The sequence below is a fragment of the Eumetopias jubatus genome, unplaced genomic scaffold (assembly GCF_037043125.1).
Source record: "Eumetopias jubatus isolate StellerSeaLion01/CBP00866 unplaced genomic scaffold, mEumJub1_p1.0 scaffold_4, whole genome shotgun sequence".
NCBI lineage: Eukaryota > Metazoa > Chordata > Mammalia > Carnivora > Otariidae > Eumetopias > Eumetopias jubatus.
This window is the reverse complement of record NW_028274810.1, coordinates 92,887,282-92,905,269: the sequence shown is the minus strand read 5'-3', so window position 1 is coordinate 92,905,269 and position 17,988 is coordinate 92,887,282. Positions and strand designations below refer to the sequence as shown.

Below are 17,988 nucleotides of genomic sequence, written 5' to 3'. Positions count from 1 at the left end.
TGGGATTTTGGTCTCAGACTTGCAGATAGGTGCCTTTGCTGGGAGCAGAACTAGGTGCTGGGCATATACCTGAGCTTAAGTGTCTAGGGTAAAGATATTTTGTGCTGTATTGATTGATGTTGAGACACTTCTCATCTCTGTGGTGAGCGATGCTGGTAGCAGTGGGTTACCATCATTCTTGGTCTACTCTTTGGAAAAGTTGAGCATCTGAGAGCTTTCTTTCCTTGGGGAAAAATAGGAGAGACAGGCATGGAGTCAGAGGGACAAGAAAAATGCTGAAATATTTTCCTTTTGGGCTTTTGATTTGTTTGCCAAAAAATTGCCTTCCAGATGGAGAAGACCAAAAGCTCTGATTGTAAGCCATTATGTTTTTACTGGCCTACCTCCCCATCCCATTGCCTGGTTTGAAATCTGTAAGCCAGTCCAAATCCTTTACCTCATTTTCTAGTACCAATTTACTGTCTTACTCATCTTCCAGCTGCAAGGGGGTGAGGCAAGTTGCTTTGAAATTGAACCCGGTGCCATTTTATAAACCGGGCAACAGCAGATTCTCGCCAAGGAGTATCAATTGAGATAGCTCGCATTTCTCTGAAGCTCTTGAATCTCACCTACCAGGTGGACTTGGGTCTGTGACATGTGCGGTAGGATCAGTCTGGGAATGAATCTGAACAAGCCCTTTTGGCCTTGTGCAGACTTGTTACTGGCCTGGTTGCCGAGCGTTCTGGGCTGTTGCGTGGGAAGCACAATTTGGTTTTTGGCTGTATCTTACTTCACTGGCAGTAGAAATCTTGACACTCCAACAACTTCCCCTTGGGAGGTAGTGATTGTGTCGGCGTTGAAATTGTAGGGGACTCCAGTGTCAAGACATAGTGGGTAGAGTGGCTTTGGAGTCTTGCAGACCTGGGCCCCGTTCACTGCTCTACCACTAACTAAACAGAGTACCCTTGAGCAAATGATTTTCTGCATCTGAAAAATGGGGGATAATACCGGATCAGGTTGTCATTTGCTTTGAAAGAGAATTTGGGGGCAGGGAGGGGGAGAAAATGGTGGGTACTCATGGGAAATACCAAAATGTTAGTTCCTTTTCCTTCAGATGATGTTAGCTTTGAACAGGTTTAACTAGTGTGGTCTGTAAGCTGCCTAGCTTTCCACCATATTATAAATGATATGGACATTAGGGTGACATGGGTGATTTTCAGATACTGCATTTTAGGGGCGCCTGGGTGGCTTAGTTGTTACGCGTCTGCCTTCGGCTCAGGTCATGATCCCAGGGTCCTGGGATCGAGTCCCGTATCCGGCTCCCTGCTCTGCAGGAGGCCTGCTTCTCCCTCTCCCACTCCCTCTGCTTGTGTTCCCTCTCTCGCTATGTCTCTCTCTGTCAAATAAATAAATAAAATATAAAAAAAAAAGATACTGCATTTTATTTATTTATTTTTTTAAAAAAGATTTTATTTATTTATTGGACAGAGACAGACACACAGAGAGAGGGAACAGAAGCAGCGGGAGAAGGAGAGGGAGAAGCAGGCTTCCTGCTGAGCAGGGAGCCCGATGCGGGGCTCGATTCCAGGACCCTGAGATCATGACCTGAGCCGAAGGCAGACACTTAACGACTGAGCCACCCAGGCGCCCCAAAGATACTGCATTTTAAAGTTGAGCACTAAACCTAATGCAGGGTCTGTTGGACAGGGGGCAAAGTCATGATTTGTAATGAAAATTCATATTTGTATAGGATGCAGTCATAGGAGAGGAACCTACACCATGGCTGCATGTTTGTGGCACGAGAGAATGATAAGAAATCATTCTGAGTAAGTGGCATAAATATTTTCTTCACGCCACCATCAACTGGCTGGTTACATGGGTGGATGAAAACTCATGTGAATTAGCTTGCTTAGTTGTACCAAAGTTCCGTGTTTAGAGCGGAGAGGTCCCGTTGGTGACCAGGGAAGTACTTTTGAGTGTTTATACTGCAGTAGCCTAAAATCATGGTTAGACAGAGAAGAATCTCTTAGAATTCCAACAGCCAAAATTGGAAAACTATTAAGGCAAAGTGAGAATTGGGACTTTTTTGTGGTGCTTAATTGTAAAGAGGTTGGTTGGGGGCTCAGTTGGACCCTGGCGTAGACGCTTTGTAAAGAACCACAGAATACTCTGAAAGGTCTGAAAACAGTTGTCAAGTCTGAAAAACAAATATAAAATCAGACCTTGGCTCTCTTCCTTGGTGTGTATAACTTTTTTGATAATGGAAAAATGAGTTTACTTCAATATTTGGGACATGTATTATTATAGTATGGGGGGTGATTCCCCCCAAAATGGTACCACAGACAAAAAAATTTTTTTTAATGGTTCTGCATTCATTTTAACACTTTTTTTTTAAAGGTTTGATTTATTTATTCATGAGAAGAGACAGAGAGAGAGGCAGAGGGAGAAGCAGGCTCCCCGAGTAGCAGGGGGCCCAGTGCGGGACTCGATCCCAGGACCCTGGGATCGTGACCTGAGCCGAAGACAGACGCTTAACCGACTTAGCCACCCAGGCGCCCCTCATTTTAACACATGTTATGAGAAAGCTATATCTAGCACTCAAAGCTATGATTACACCAATATTATTTAAGTTCAGGCCAAATTCATTTAATTAAATACATGCATTGATTTTCTTAGCTTTTTTTTTTTTTTAAACAAGTAATTGTGAAGGTAATATAGATTTAGCAAAAATTGTGATGGCAGCACTAGAATGACCAAGGTTTGAGAAATACTGGTAAAGATGAGGATCTGGTCTTTTTTCCCCCACAAGCTTAGGTTCCTGTGAGGTTTGATTGAAAATTAGGTATTTACTTTTTTTTTAAATTCTAGACCATTAAAATAGGCTTGCATTTGTTCTTTTATTTTGAAAGATAGTGATTGAAAATGCGCCATGAGTGAAAACGAGAGAAGGGGACTAATCTCCACATTCGGGGCTTTTGAGGAGACACTTTCCTTCTGTCTGAGGTCTCTGACTTGTGTCTGACATGTGACAGCCTTTGGGAATGTTCTGGATCACTCCTTTCCCTATTCCTCAAAAAGTAGCCATCACTCAAAATGCTAAACTGACAAGGGGAGCTTCCAGTTGACATTGTTTACAGTCTGATGCTCTGGCTCAGGCACCCCTACGGCAGAGGACTAGGAGCGCCCAAGGTGCCAGACGTTGTTTGCAAGCGGGGCCCCGGAGCGTCTGCTCAAGAACTGTCTCTTGGCTCCTTCCCCTACCCCGCCAGACTTGTCTAGACAGAATTGGGAATAAAGTTGCTCTCCCCTGTTGTAGGCAGAAGGACCGAAGGCATCTGTAAAGCCTCTGACGATAAGGTTAGAAATGAGAAAATCAACTTGGTACCAAATTATTTAAGAAAAAATTTGTTTTATAGATGTTTACATTTATGAAATGTTCATTTTACTTTTGTTAAGTTACTGTTACAAGATTTAACATGTTTTTCCTCCCTCTTTGTAGGTACTGGTTTTGGATTAGGACTTGTTTTCTCACTTACCTTCTTTAAAAGTAAGTGTGACTTTTGCCACTACCTTTTCAGCATAATGTCCTTGTGCGCGTTTTCTCTCTCTCGCACACCCACACACAGCAGGCACACTTCTGGAGGGCACAGCTGCGTGGTTGCCACCCTGTCCGTTTATGGGTGTAGGTAGGCCACAGTCAAAGGTGCTGGACAGAGAATGTGGACTCAGAAGAGGTCAGAGTGGGTTGGGCACCTCCAGAGTTCCCCCTGGGCGTTGAGTCAGGGTGCCTGATATCTTCAGTATGATATCATCTGAAAAGCCTGTACTTTATGCCAGTGAGTCATTTGGCCAAATCTGCATGCTCAAATATTTCTAATTAATTATAATTTTTTCTAAAGGAACTTGAAAATGAGTCTTGCTGGTCACAAAAACAAGTGGACCAAAAGTACACATGCCTTTTGGCCAGAAATTCTCCTAAGCAAAGGGCAGACAATATCCCTTTCATTCTGTGGAAGAAATTCTGAAATTTGGTTATTGAATGGAAGCCAAAGGGGTCATTTTGACCTCTTTCCGTGAAGAATCGGTGGGGGAATACATTACCAGAGAATCATGATACACAGTGCTGATGCAAAATCATCACTTAACGGTATTGGCATAAATAAGCTTTATGACTTACTGCAATCAAAATTCACTGATTCCATTTAAAATTCAAAGGTAGTATTTCTGTTAAGGTTAAGAAATTAGTTAAAATGAGCAAATGATTAGAACGTATATATAAAATTAAAAGGTTCGACTGTGTCCACTGTTTTCATATTGCACCACTCGTTAAGACCTCGAACCTAGCGGCATAGGTACTTAATAAATATTTACTGAATTGATAAATTCAGTAATAGACTTCCTTTCCTGGTTTTTAACTGTTGATTAAACATTGATAGAAATGTGCGGCATGTTGCAGTCATCAATAAGATGCATGCGAATATTTATTGAACCCTGAGCAAATAAATGTATTGAAGCCAGAGAAAAAGCTTTATCTTCTCTTAATGGTTCCTTATTGGGATTTTCCTTTTTCTGCTCACTAGGAAGAATGTGGCCATTAGCCTTTGGTTCTGGCATGGGATTGGGAATGGCCTACTCCAACTGTCAGCATGATTTCCAGGCTCCATATCTTCTACACGGAAAATACGTCAAAGTATGTATAGAACTGATATTTCTCTTTCTTTTAAAAACAATTTCTGCAGAGTCCCTGAGGAGTTCTTTGGAGCACATATAATTAATAAACGGTGTGTGTCATTGTGGCACCACTGAGCTCTTAATTTGCTCTTCGGCCTTTAGTGATGTTGACACCGCTTTGGTGCCTAAAGTCTGTCCTTTCCACTGTGGCTTGAGATACACCTGTGCATTCACGTATACAAGCTTATGTGAGCGAGTAGAATGGATGAACCTGCCTGGAAAAGTTTATCATCACGGTACAGTAGATTTATCTTCAATTATCTCCAAGTAGCACTTATGTTCAAGATCTCAGAGTGCCCTGTCAACATCTCACACATGCTCCAGCTAAACCTAAAGACAGCTAGGACTCAGCATTCTTTCACTTTTTGTTGAAGAGGGGAGGTTCTCTTCTCTCTGAGTCCCATGTGATTCTGCTGAAGTCCTTGTCTACAGGTGGATTTTTAATAATGGGAACAGGATGAAAACCTGTGGCCCGCACCTCGGGAGGGAGAAGGTGGCACGTCTCCTGAGGTTCTTCCCATTGCCTTACTTTAGATGATTGGTTACTGTGGGGTTTGGGGGGAAAGGATCATGGGAGGCTGGGTGCTCAAGGACAGGGGTGGTATTTAGTTTTGTATCCCCAGGGCCTGGAACAAAGTAGACACTCAGATAAATAGGAAATGACTGAGTGAAGTAAACTGTATCTCCTATTAGATGTGTTTGTGGCCTCGGGCTTACTAAGGCACAGTCTTTGTAGCAACACCAGCTTCAGTGCAGAGTGTCCTGTTGCCTGGATGTGTAGATTCCTCTCCCTTCTGGGTCGTCCGTGACCTAGAGTCACTGTGATCTGGGCAGCAGCAGGGGACGAGGGGGAAATGCCCAGAAGCCAGGAGCCCGGGGTGTGGGTCCTGGACCACCCAACGCTTGCTTCCTCTGTGATCTTGAGTTTTCACTTCTGTCTATAAAATGAGGGTAATAATTTCTACCTACATGGTTGCTGTGAGAATTCAGTGTGAAAATGATTTTAAGCTGTGAGGTGCTGTATCAATAGGAATGTTGGCGGTAATAGTCGAGGCCAGCCCCGAAAGGGTGATTGACTTACCCATTGTTCCTCCGAAATAACAAGTAGAGCGGAAGAGGTGGTACCATCGAGTGGTCAAAAGCTGGAGCCACAAGGGTCACCAAAGCTCAAAGGACAGTCCCCACCACAGCTCAGTAGCCTCTGTCTTAGAACCCACTCAGACCACCCAGTGCCTGCTGGGCCCCCAGCCCTCGCGTGCTTAGCCGGAGAACCGGGAGCAGTGGGAGCTGTCTGGCTGGGGAGCCTGGCCGCCCTCTGCTGCCCTCCAGGTTAGTGCCCCATCCCTGCACCAGCGCCCGGGTGAGATCCTCACAGGGACGAGAAGAAGCGCAGCTGCATGGTACCAGAGCTGGCAACAGGCAGTTTCCACCGCTCCCTGTCCCTTTGCTTTCTTGGCACCACAGCTGGATTTGGGGGAGAACAGAAAGGAGCCGGAGAGGAGCTTCAGGTCTTTTAATTGTTCAGAATGTTTTCATTGTTCCAGACCCAGCTGTCATGGATAGTGGCTCAGGGGTGATTATATGCGTATTATACATTTCATGGCTGGGAGCTACTGTGGAAAATATTGTTCCCTTTTAACAGCCTTGTGTGTACTGCTCCAAAGTGGCCTTGTAACTGTATCTGGACTTGAGTCTGTGCCTCTGGGTGGTCACCCTCCGTTGTCTGCAGAGGCAGGCACAGCACAGGGCTCTTTCAAGGTAGTCACCTCACGGTTGGGGCCTGTTGAGGGCCCCTCCTGGATGCCTCACCTTCCTGTTCTTTCTCGAGACCTCCCTCCCAGTAGGTTAGTGGGAGAGGTTTTCCTTGCCTTCCTCCAGCCGATGAGGAACTGCAGTCTTACTCTGGTTAAGAAGGTTGCCCGAGGGCCCGTCGGTGGTTGGCTGTTGGATTCCAGAGCCGCGCTGCGTCCTCCCATCTCTGATGAGTGTGAGGAAGAGCTGTGCGGGTGCTGACTCTGGTGCCCCTGTCCTCCCGCCAAGATTGGGGAGCCACTCTGGAGGCCCCGGGAGGGGTGTTCACAGTTCTCTTGGGAGACCGTTTTGTAAAGCAAACAGGGTGTCAAGGTTTGGGGCCCATGGTCCCTTGGGTCGGAGATGGCTGTCCAAATGCTGTCTGCACACTTCTAATCAGAGTGTCCTTACTTTGTAGGAGCAGGAGCAGTGACTTGCACCTGAGAACATCCCAGTGGGAGGAGAAGAGAAATCATGTTTATTCCTCAGGAATACTGACGTGCCCTGGAGTAAGCTGACATTCTTCTGTAACAATGTTATCAGTAACGCTTTAAACTCCAGCACACTGTTTATGTATTTGAAACGAAGTCTGTTTCTTGTTTTGTATTTTCTCTCTGGAAATTGCAAGGAGGTGGTCTTAAAAGAAATAAATTAAAAATAGGCAGCCCAGTGCATCGCCTGCCTTTCTTTGCCTGTGGTCTTTGAGCCTCAGGACGAGTGTATTTGCGCTGCCAGCCTCTGTAACCTCGTCCCCGCCTCGCAGAGCCTTCCCGAAACGACAGCCGTTGTGCGTCCCGCCTCCCTCATCCCCCGACGGGTAGTGTTCGGAACTGCGTCCACCTCACTCGGTGCTTGGAGCGTCTGCTGACGGTAACAGACGTCTTGAGGAGCCTCGCCGTAGCAGCTCCTTAGGATCCGTGTGTCCTTCTCACCAGTAGACCTGGCGGGGCACGTTTCAGCCGCACCTGCTGCACGAGGGCAGTGGCTTCTGTGGGGAAGGGTGTGCACGCGGGTGGTGTCCACGGCTCCCTCCATCCGTGGCATGATGTCCCGCAGCTTCAGGGGGCGGGGGGTGGGGGGCTTCGCCCTGGGGGGCGGGGTGAGCTAGTGGTGTACCCACCCGGCTGGAAGGCCACGTTTGGAGGTGATTTTATCTTCACACAGCAGCTGAAGGTTGAGGACAGAGGGGCTGCTTCTCATGCCCCTCCGTGAGTTTATTCCTTTGGTTTCACTTGAACCAGGGAGGCTGGACACAGAAGTAATATTGCGGCAATTTCTTCTGAAAATGTGTAGAAACCCGGAGGGAGCTCCGTCTTTCCTATTGTGTTTCTCTCTCCACAATAAAATGGAGACGCACAGCGCTTGATCCCACTGGTCCCTTTATCCTGTACATTTTTTTTTTTTTAAGATTTTTTAATTTATTTATTTGACAGAGACACAGCGAGAGAGGGAACACAAGCAGGGGGAGAGGGAGAAGCAGGCCTCCCATGGAGCAGGGAGCCCGATGCGGGGCTCGATCCCAGGACCCTGGGATCCTGACCCGAGTCGAAGGCAGACGCTTAACGACTGAGCCACGCAGGCGCCCCTGTCCTGTACGTGTTGATTGAGCATCTTGTGTGAGCCAGGCACTGTTCCAGGCCGCAGAGATAGATGGAAAGGGAAGCCATTAAGATGCTTCGAGTGTGGTGGAAGGCTGGGCCTGCAGACTTTGACCCCGAAGCGGAGGGGTGTAGGAGAAGTGCAGTGAGAACCAAGGAGAAGGAACAGCCAAGTGTCCTTCAGACAGCCCGGCAGAGGAGAGATACCGTGGACCGAGACTTGAAGTGGACGTGGACATTCGAGCCAGACGAGGAAGACAGGAGGGTGGCTTATGTGAAGGCGCGGAGTCACGCAGTGCATATGGTCGTTGGGGAATGACGCGGAGGTCCGCAGGGGCCAGGAGAGGTGTGGAGGGTGAGGCCAGGCACCGGGGTAGAACTAGTGTCTGACCCCAGTTCTGGAACATTGATTAGACGGTTCTTGCAAGTATCGCAATGAGCAGATCCAGGGTAGAAATACCCTCTCTTTTTTCCCTCCGTCATCCTTCACCCCACCCCCCCTTTCCAGAAAAAGGTGCTAAGCTCTGGACCAGAACAGGCAGCAGTGGCTCTCTGCCCTGCAAACTGTGGACTCCTCTGCTCTCTGGGCCTTTTTGTTGATTTGAATCACTTAAAGCCCAAAGGGGACCTGAGCCCAGGACTAGAAGTCATGGCCCTGGCTCATCATAGCCATTCTGCTGTTTTTCACTCTGATCCTTTCATTCCATGATCAAGATATAACCCATGTCACTAAAAGAAAAAATGCCTTTGCAACCTGTTTCATTTCTTACTCTTGTCTTCATATTTGCTTTAAAAGTTATTTCTCTCTAATTTTTCTGTCTTTATTCAGGCAGATGAGTAACAGGTCCCTTTTCAAAAAAGAAGAAAACACAAATCACAGCATGCCCACTGGTTCTCTGGATAATGTCAGAAGCATATGGAGGGGAAATGGACACTGGAAGCAGGCTTCCCTATCTCACTTAAGTTATTGGCTTGGGCATGATATTTGGAGAGTCCCTTTGCCCAGCATCTTTGAAATGCCACTTCTGTGTTTGAGAAACTGGTCAGCTCTGTGAGGGAATGATTCCGGGCAAAGGTCGGCCAAAGGAAGCATTGGCTGTTTGCTTTAATTCCAGAGCACTTTGTATTCCTGCCTTGGAGCTCTTAGCAGAGACTGGCCCGAAGCACAGTGCTCAATTTTGTCCCCACTCCCTGCCCCCACCTCAAATCAACTTTCAGAAAGTTCCAGCTCGTTGGCAAAGGCACACATTCTGTTCTACTTTAAGTTTCATTAGAAATTCAAGTCCTCCGGGGCTCTTTTCCCTTGTGGGGCTATGAAACTTTGACTTTGCTTCTCGTCTGCCCTTCTGGAACCAAATACAGGGAAATTCATGGATTTGGGGGGAGAGTGATGGGAACCCAACCGGGCACAGGATACTAGGATAAGGCTGTGGTGCCCCGACAGTGGCCTGCTCTGCCAACATATATAAATTCATACAGTCTGAGCTTGACACTGTATAATTTGGCCCAGAACAATATGTATTTTGAACTCATTTAGGTGAATGACTTTGGCATTCCAAGTACCCACTGGGGGAGCCTTTATCAGGCTGCCTTTGCCTTCTGCAGCAGTAGGCCTTTGTTCCGAGACATGGCCTCAGAACACACTCTTGTTGAGCTGTCTCCTTAAGCAAGTGTCATCCTCTCCTCCATTTCAGAAGATCCCAGGACAAAGTCTTGAAATCATGCTTGTAGGAAATGCCAAGACTGGGAACGAAGGAGAGATCCATGTAGATTTGCTTTTAGTTTTCCCAAGCCTCACTGTTTACATTTTTTTCTTTCCTTTTTTTTTATGTAACCAAGCCATAATTACATTTTACTTGTCGTGGTTCAATCTGATTGTATTGTTGAAGGACTATTTTTGAACCTGTCCAAATAAACTCTGCAAAGTATTTCCACAAGGATGTACTCCATGGGGCTGGAGCAACCTTTCTCCTGAGTGGTCTGGAGACACAAACAAGTTTCCTGTTGCATGCTTTCTAATTACATAAACGCGAAGGGGTGGAAGAGAGAAAGTGGAAATTCTAAGTACCAAAAGGAATGTTAAGTTTAGAATAACAAGCTCATCTGGAAGCTATCACCACTTTTTTCTCTTAAGTGTGCTGCAAGCACCCCTTCGCCTCGGACACCAAAGGATGAGGTCGGTCGGGGTGAACACCGACCTGGGCAGGAGCAGGGCGGAGGTTCCCACGTTCAGTGAGCAGCGTCTGTGTGGAGCCAGGCTGAGAGTCAGTGATCGCCCTTAAAGCCGGAAAGATTTGGAGTCTGAGGAGCTGGGTGCAAGCTCCCATTCCATCACTTACTCGCCGAGTGACTCCCTTCGCTGTAAAGGGAGCAAAAAAGAATTCCTACCTTATAGGCTTGGAGAGAGAAATACATGTGCTAACACAAGCATTAAAAAGAGGTTGTTGCTCTTTGAATCAGAATGGAGTACGTGGTATTACTAAGGGTGGGTAGGGGACTGTTCCCGAACAGAAAGGGAATAATCCTTGGGCCCAAGGAGTCCGGTTCTTAGAGTCTTAAACGAGCAAGATCTAGAGAGAGAATGGATGTCTCAAATGAGTTTCTCGTAATAGAGTAGTTAGAAAACACTGCATCTTTGTGAATAAGTATTAAATGTCATTTGTTTTCACTCTGCTCCATTGAGATACGCATGAGTACGGCCACTGTGGCATCTCCCCTTCTGACATGACCCGAGCTAAAATCCAGAGTTATTGGCTCAGCACCTGGTACGCTAGTGGGGGCAGGGGGCAGGGGACACTAAGGAAGTGGAATGGGAACCTGAGACCTCCTCATGGAGCTTTGGGCATGGTAGGAAACAGCACCTCGAGCGAACATTTGTATTCAGGATAATTGGCTTCCATTGTGCGATCCTCACTTTGGAGCTCGGAGCCAGGAGATGTAAGTGGGGGAAGGCGATGTCAAGAATTCTTGGAGGAATTCAGGAGTGGGCAGAAGAGGAGTCTTTAATAGGGAAGAAACTGGGACTAGAAAAAGGAGCTCATTATCAACTGTCAGCCAAGTCATCTTTCCCTCTTCCCGGTCCAGCCGGTCTGAGCCAGGCAGAACTGAATTTGATCACTTCGAGTGAAGAGTATTTATGGGGCACGTGCTTGGTGCCAGTTACTGTTCTCAGGCTTTACGTACATCATGATGCTTCATTTTTTTTTTTTTTAATCGATTTTATTTATTTGTTCGACAGAGAGAGAGAGCAGGAACACAAGCAGGGGGAGGGAGAGGGAGAAGCAGGCTTCCCGCTGAGCAGGGAGCCCGATGCGGGGCTCCATCCCAGGACCTTGGGATCATGACCTGAGCCGAAGGCAAACGCCCAACGGCTGAGCCACCCAGGCACCCCACGATGCTTCATTTTTATAACTCTATGAGAGAAGTACTCTTACCTCATTCTATAGATGAAGAAGCAGATTTGGAAAGGATAAATTAACGTGCCCAAGGACTAACAGCCAGGAAGTGATACAGGCAGGGTTTTTACCTGATTCCAGAACCTAAGCTCTTAACTACGCAGTTGAAAACAGTTGAAACTGGGAAGGGTCATTCAAAGAGGCTTGATCCAGTTTAAGTCCGATTTGAGACACTCGAACTGGTTGAAATCGATCGGTTTCACCGAGTTTAAACTGATAAGAACAAGTTGATTCAGTTTCAAATCAGCTGTATTTATTTAAAAAACTCCCTATGCTTATTAATCAGAAACATAATGGTCAATCAGAGCTTCAGGTCAGTGTTACTGATGAGTTTTGCTAAATCCTTGCAAATGTGATAAAGCATCATGACATTTTATTGACCTGTGCATCTTAAAAACTACATTTTTCAATTAGGTTTTTTTTTTTTAAGACATAACTTACAAATAGTAAAATGCACCCATTACCTGGTTCAAAAATGAAAACCTTTTTATAATGTGTACCTTTATATTTTACTTTTAAGAGGTTAATATTGTAACTTGATTTGATATAATTTTACATTTACAGAAAAGTTGTGCAAATAAGGGGCGCCTTCGTACCCTTTACCCATGCTCACCAATTATTCACACTTTTCCTCGTCTGCTTTACCCCTCTGTATCTGTGTGTGTATATAGTATTTTTTGAGCCGTGTGAGAGTTAAGATGGAGACATCATGTCCATTGACACACAAATACTTCAGTGTATGTTTTCTAAGAATAAGGAAATTCTTAGATAACCACAGTACAATTATGTAAATCAGAGAATTGGTGGGTGCCTGGCTGGCTCAGTCAGTAGAGCATGGGACTTGATCTCGGAGGCGTGAGTTTGGGCCCCATATTGGTTGTAGAGATGATTTAAAAATAAAATCTTTAAAAACAGTAAGGGGCACCAGTGTGGCTCAGTCGGTTAAGCATCCGACTCTTGATTTCAGCTCAGGTCATGATCCCAGAGTTGTGACATAAGAGCTCTGTTGGGGGCTCCATGCTGAGCATGGAGTCTGCTTAAGATTCTCTCCCTCTCCAAAAAAAAAAAAAAAAAAAATGCTTCCCCTCTCTTCCTCTGCTCCTCCACTTGAGCATGTGCGCTCTCACTCTCTCAAATAAATGAATACAATCTTTAATAAAAACAATAAAAAATCGGGGAATTAACGTTGATAGAATAGTATCATCTAATCCACAGTATGTGTTGAAATTTTATAAATTGTTGGAACAATACACTGTCCCGCTCTTTGCCCAGTCCAAGATCATGCAGGGTATTTGGTTGTCAAGTCACTTTCTTTAATCCAGAACCATGCATCAGCCTTTCTTCTTGCTCTTGACATCTTTGAAGAGTACAAGCCAGTTATTTTGTGGAGTGTTTCTCAGTTTGGGTTTGTCTGGTGTGTTTACTCATGATTAGATTCAGGTTTTGCAGTTTGGGCAGAGATGTATCTTTTTCAGTGACCGGGATGTCCATGTGTCTTAATAGTGGTGTGAACTTTGGTTACTTGGTGTTAGTGCTGCCTGCTTGGTTTCTCCAGTGCACGTTGATTATTTTTCTTTCTAATTAATAAATTGTGGGGAGATACTTTTGAGACCGTAAATCATCCTGTTCCATATCAAGCCATTGTGAGTTTTAGCATCCAGTGGCGATTTTCAGAATTTATTATTCCTTACGACCTGGAGTCACTATGAGGAAGAACTTTCTCTTCCTCCCAATTTATTTGTTCGTTTATATCTATCATTATGGACTCATGGATTCTCATTTTATTAAATTGATTATAATCTGTGATTGTCAATATTTATTACTCAGATTGTCCAGATATGCCTGTTAGGAGCTTTTCTGAGCTGGCGCCTGGTTACCTTTAGGCTCACCAACTCCATTCTTTATTAAGGACAAGGTAGTCCAGACCGTTCCAGTATTTTCTTTACCCCAGGCTTGGAATCCCTAGTTCCTTTTAGAGAAGAACGGTAGTCTGAAATCAAGGTCCGCAGGTGCACGCATTGCTGTCCGTGTGTCATTGCTCAGCAGATCTAGGAAATAGGGGTGTGTGGTGTGTGCGCGCGCACGCACGCATCTGTAACCTTGAGTTCGTACTGATAACCAAAGTCCAAAACCTAGGGTTTTGTCTGGCCTTAGCCCATCCCAGTTTGTAACTCCTTTATCTAACAGTGAGAAACCTGGCTTTGGGGATTTAATTTCTAGAAGGCAGTATTATCAGTGAGAGCTGAGTGGAAATGTGCTGGGAGTCTTTGAGAGGGAGTCAGGGTGTGGGTGCCCCCTGGTCCCTCGGCGTGTCTTCCACTTCCTCCCTTACCTTCTATTCTACCTCTTCTGCTGTCTATACCTCTGCATGCCATCGAGGCCCAGGGCACATTTTTCTTGTCGTGGTGTTTATGAAAGAGTTTTGTCCTTACTAGCTTTCAGGTAGGCAGTTGAGTTTAATGTTTCGTATATTTTCAAAACCCCTAAATTAACTTGCTTTTTTAAGTGGGTGGCCCTAACTGATCATTTGTATGGGTCAGTGACTTTCAATGGGAAGAAAGGCTTCCCCAAATTCTGACTGTAGGGCATCCTCTGTTCTCTTTTGAGCTGCTTCCCTGGGTCACTGTGTCATCATGAGAAAGTCACTGGATCTCTCCGGGCCTCATTGTAAGGCGGTGGTAATGATCCCTTCCTGGCACACTGTACAAATGTGAGGTCATGCACCCTGTTATTTTGGAGAAAAGTGGAACAGCCAGCTGAATATTATGATAGAATCAACTATGCAACAAATTATGATCAAATGAATCACTTTCCCATTTAAAACCAGGGCCTATCAATTGTGACATCACACGACAGACTCTTTTATAAGCACAGAAAGAAAGGCCTACCCCTATTGCAGACTTCACTTCCTCTTCCCTCTGTGGGGTCTTCTTGCATAAAACCCAAAGTTCCACTTGTTTTACCAGGAAAAGTCCTCCTGTCGAGGAATATAAGGTAATTACAGATCTTCCCTTGATCCCTTTAGATACCCTTCTTAAAGACCAGGAGGTAGGGCGCCTGGGTGGCTCAGTTGGTTAAGCGACTGCCTTCGGCTCAGGTCATGATCCTGGAGTCCCGGGATCGAGTCCCGCATCGGGCTCCCTGCTCAGCAGGGAGTCTGCTTCTCCCTCTGACCCTGACCCTCTTCCCTCTCGTGCTCTCTATCTCTCATTCTTTCTCTCTCTCAAATAAATAAAATCTTAAAAAAAAAGACCAGGAGGTAGAGCCATCGAAGGTGAATGTTAGAAAGTGGCAGTCGGTAGCCACATCCCTCCAGGTTTCTTGACTCCTCAACCCTGGGCCCCAGAAACCAGCCATAAGGCTGCCTTTTTGGCCCAAACCTGTGATCTGTAGAGCCTTGTTCAGTCAAGGCAGGGGAGTCTTGGGGATTTCTCTTACCTCACCAGAATCTCTGTAAGGCTTCCGGTGGCCTCTCAGCCTCCAGCCTCACCCCGCTCCCCCAGCTCTTTAGTTTTTTGGTTTTTTTTTAAGATTTTATTTTTAACTATAATCTCTACACTCAACATGGGGTTCAAACTTACAACCCCGAGGAGGTGCCTGGCTGGCTCAGTTGGAAGAGCACGCCACTCTTGACCTCAGGGCTGTGAGTTCAGGCCCCACGTTGGGTGTGGAGATTACTTAAAAATAGAACCTTAAAACAACAAACAAAAACTGACAACCCCGAGATCAAGAGTCGCACGCTCCGCGGATGAAGCCAGCCCGGCGGCCCCCGCTTCTCCACCAGTTTTAACACTGTTTTATGCCTGTTCAAAATTTTCAGTGGTTCCCCACTCATGCACAGAACCTCGGTCCAAATTTCTTAGCTTAGCGTTCAAGGCCATCCACCAACCAGCTCCTCCCTCGGCCTCCTACTCTGCCCACTGCTCTCTCCACAGAGTGAGTTAAAGGCTGAGAGCGGGAGCTCTGGAGCCACACTTTCGGGGGGCGGGGGGCTGAATTCCAATACCCACACTTACTTGCTATGGGGCCCTCCTGGAAGTTACTTACGCTGTCCGTGCCTTGCTTTCCTCGTCTGTAAATGGGAACGATGATGATTCCTTCAAAAGGCTATTATGAGAATAAATTCATCCACATATGTCTTCATTACTATAAAAGCAGCCTTTTGCACGGTGCCTTGACCTATAGTAACGTTGGATTATATCATTATTCCCCCCTTTATTCTCCACACGGCAGCCAGTCTTCCAACATAAATTGGATTATGTCAGTCATCTGCCCAAAACCTTTCAGTGGCCTTTCATCCCATTTGGAGAAAAAGCCAAAGTCAATCCAGTGGACTCCAAAGACCCTGCAAGTTCTGGCCCTCCCAGCGCCTGTCTGCCCTTGACTCTTCCCACCCTCCCCCTGCTCCTCTGCTCCAGTCCTTCTGTCCCTGCTCTGCCTGAACACTGGCGCGCTCCCACCCTGGGGCCTTGAGACTCGCTGTCCTCGGCTCGTGGTCTCTGCCCGCTCCTCGCGCAGGTGCCCCCAAAGCTCACGCCCTTGTCTCCTTCCAGCCTCTACTTGATGTCTCGTGCTCAGTGAGATCTTCCCGACCACTCTGGTCTTTCTAACCCTACACGCGCCCTCACCCCCCGCTCTGCTGGATTTTTCTCTCCGGCCTTTCCCCGAATCTTGTACCTACATAGTCGGTTGGTGGGTTGTCTGTCTCCTCTCACCAGAACGTGAGCTCCCTGAAGGCAGGGACTGCAATTTGTTTGTTTCACTGCTGTATCCTTAGCACCGGAACAGAGCTGGCATGTGGGGGGTACTCAATAAATATTTGCTAAGTGAACAGTAGTCCATTAACTCTGTTTCAATCAAACTAGTTATTTATTCCTGAGACACATTTGCCTATGGGTGGTACATTCATTCAACCAAGTTTCATCTCACAAGCCAAATGCATCCATTTGGTGGTGACTTGTAGAGGAGCTGTGTTAAGAAGGATTCTGGGGCTGTGCCTGGGCCCATCCAGGCGTGTTAAGTTACTGTTGTCCGCTGGAGCGCTGTGGAGGCCCGCGGCCACATGCTGGTCAAATACAAACCCCTTTCCCTGGCTCGCTCACTTGCTTTCTTTTTCTTTCTCTTTCTTTCTTTCTTTCTTTCTTTCTTTCTTTCTTTCTTTCTTTCTTTCTTTCTTTCTTTCTTTCTTTCTTTTCTTTTCTTTCTTTCTTTCTTTCTTTCTTTCTTTCTTTCTTTCTTTCTTTCTTTCTTTCTTTCTTTCTTTCTCTTTCTTTCCTTCCTTCCTTCCTTCCTTCCTTCCTTCCTTCCTTCCTTCCTTTCCTTCCTTCCTTCCTTCCTTTCTTCTTTCTTTCTTTTTCTTTCTTTTTCTTTCTTCTTTCTTTCTTTCTTTTTCTCTCTCTTATTTCACAGAGAGAGACACAGCGAGAGAGGGAGCACAAGCAGGGGGAGTGGCAGAGGGAGATACGGGGCTAGATCCCAGGATCCTGGGATCATGACCTGAGCCGAAGGCAGACGTTTAACAACTGAGCTACCCAGGCGCTCCCCTGGCTTTTTCTTTCTTTGTATGAACTACTTTCCTGACTTGCTCAAGCCCCTGTTCAAATCCTGTCTCCTCCAGCGAGCCTTTCCTCCAGCCTTTCCTCGTGAGCCCCCTGGGACTTTGCTACTTCTCATTGACTGTGTGTCTGCCCTTTTCCCGTACCGGGCAGGCTTTCCGCCTTATTTTGTCCCTAGTACCTGCCACTCTGCCGGACACTTAGGAAGTGGTCACAGAAAGACATTATTTCTGGGACGCCTGAGTGGCTCAGTCGTTGGGCGTCTGCCTTCAGCTCAGGTCACGATCCCAGGGTCCTGGGATCGAGTCCCATGTCGGGCTCCCTGCTCGGTGGGGAGCCTGCTTCTCTCTCTCCCTCTGCTGCTCCCCCTGCTTGTGCTCTCTCTCTGACAAATTAATAAATAAAAATCTTTAAAAAAAAAGACATTATTTCTATCAGACTTTTGTGGGAGGTAAATGATAAACTTCTGCAAATTAGCTTAAGATTGTCAGACACTTGAGAAATGCAGAGATTCCAAGGACAGGCGAATGTCAAGGATGTAGGAGAACCAAGCCCTCATCGGCTTCTCCAGGAGCCCAGAGTTCTCTAGAATCCCACTCTGATCGGGATTCAGCTGCCCAGCACGGCCCCTGGGCCTTACAGGTCAGATTCCTCGGAGAGCCTGGGTCGGCTGTCCACCCTGGTCCCACTGCTCTGGCCAGGAGGGCAGGTTCAAGGAGAACCACTCACCGCGAGTGGTCGGTGGTCAGTAGTTGGAGGCCGTCGCCCTAGTAGAGGACAGACACCCAGATGATACTCTTTTGTGCCTTCTCCCCCCGCCATCCCTACGTTCCTAAAAGGGGGATTTTTCTTTTTTTTTTTTTTTTTAATTATTTATTT

General features: G+C 46.4%; 1 protein-coding gene across 1 annotated transcript in view; it reads left to right on the top strand.

Moving 5' to 3' along the window:
• MICOS10 (mitochondrial contact site and cristae organizing system subunit 10) overlaps nt 1-7,170 on the top strand; it is a 30,733-nt gene extending 23,563 nt beyond the window's left edge. The window contains exons 2-4 of the mRNA XM_028108601.2: nt 3,479-3,526; nt 4,560-4,669; nt 6,920-7,170. Coding sequence (XP_027964402.1) covers nt 3,479-3,526; nt 4,560-4,669; nt 6,920-6,934 — 173 coding nt within the window. The 3' untranslated portion in view covers nt 6,935-7,170. The remainder of the gene's footprint in view (nt 1-3,478; nt 3,527-4,559; nt 4,670-6,919) is intronic.
• The last annotated feature ends 10,818 nt before the right edge of the window (nt 7,171-17,988 follow it).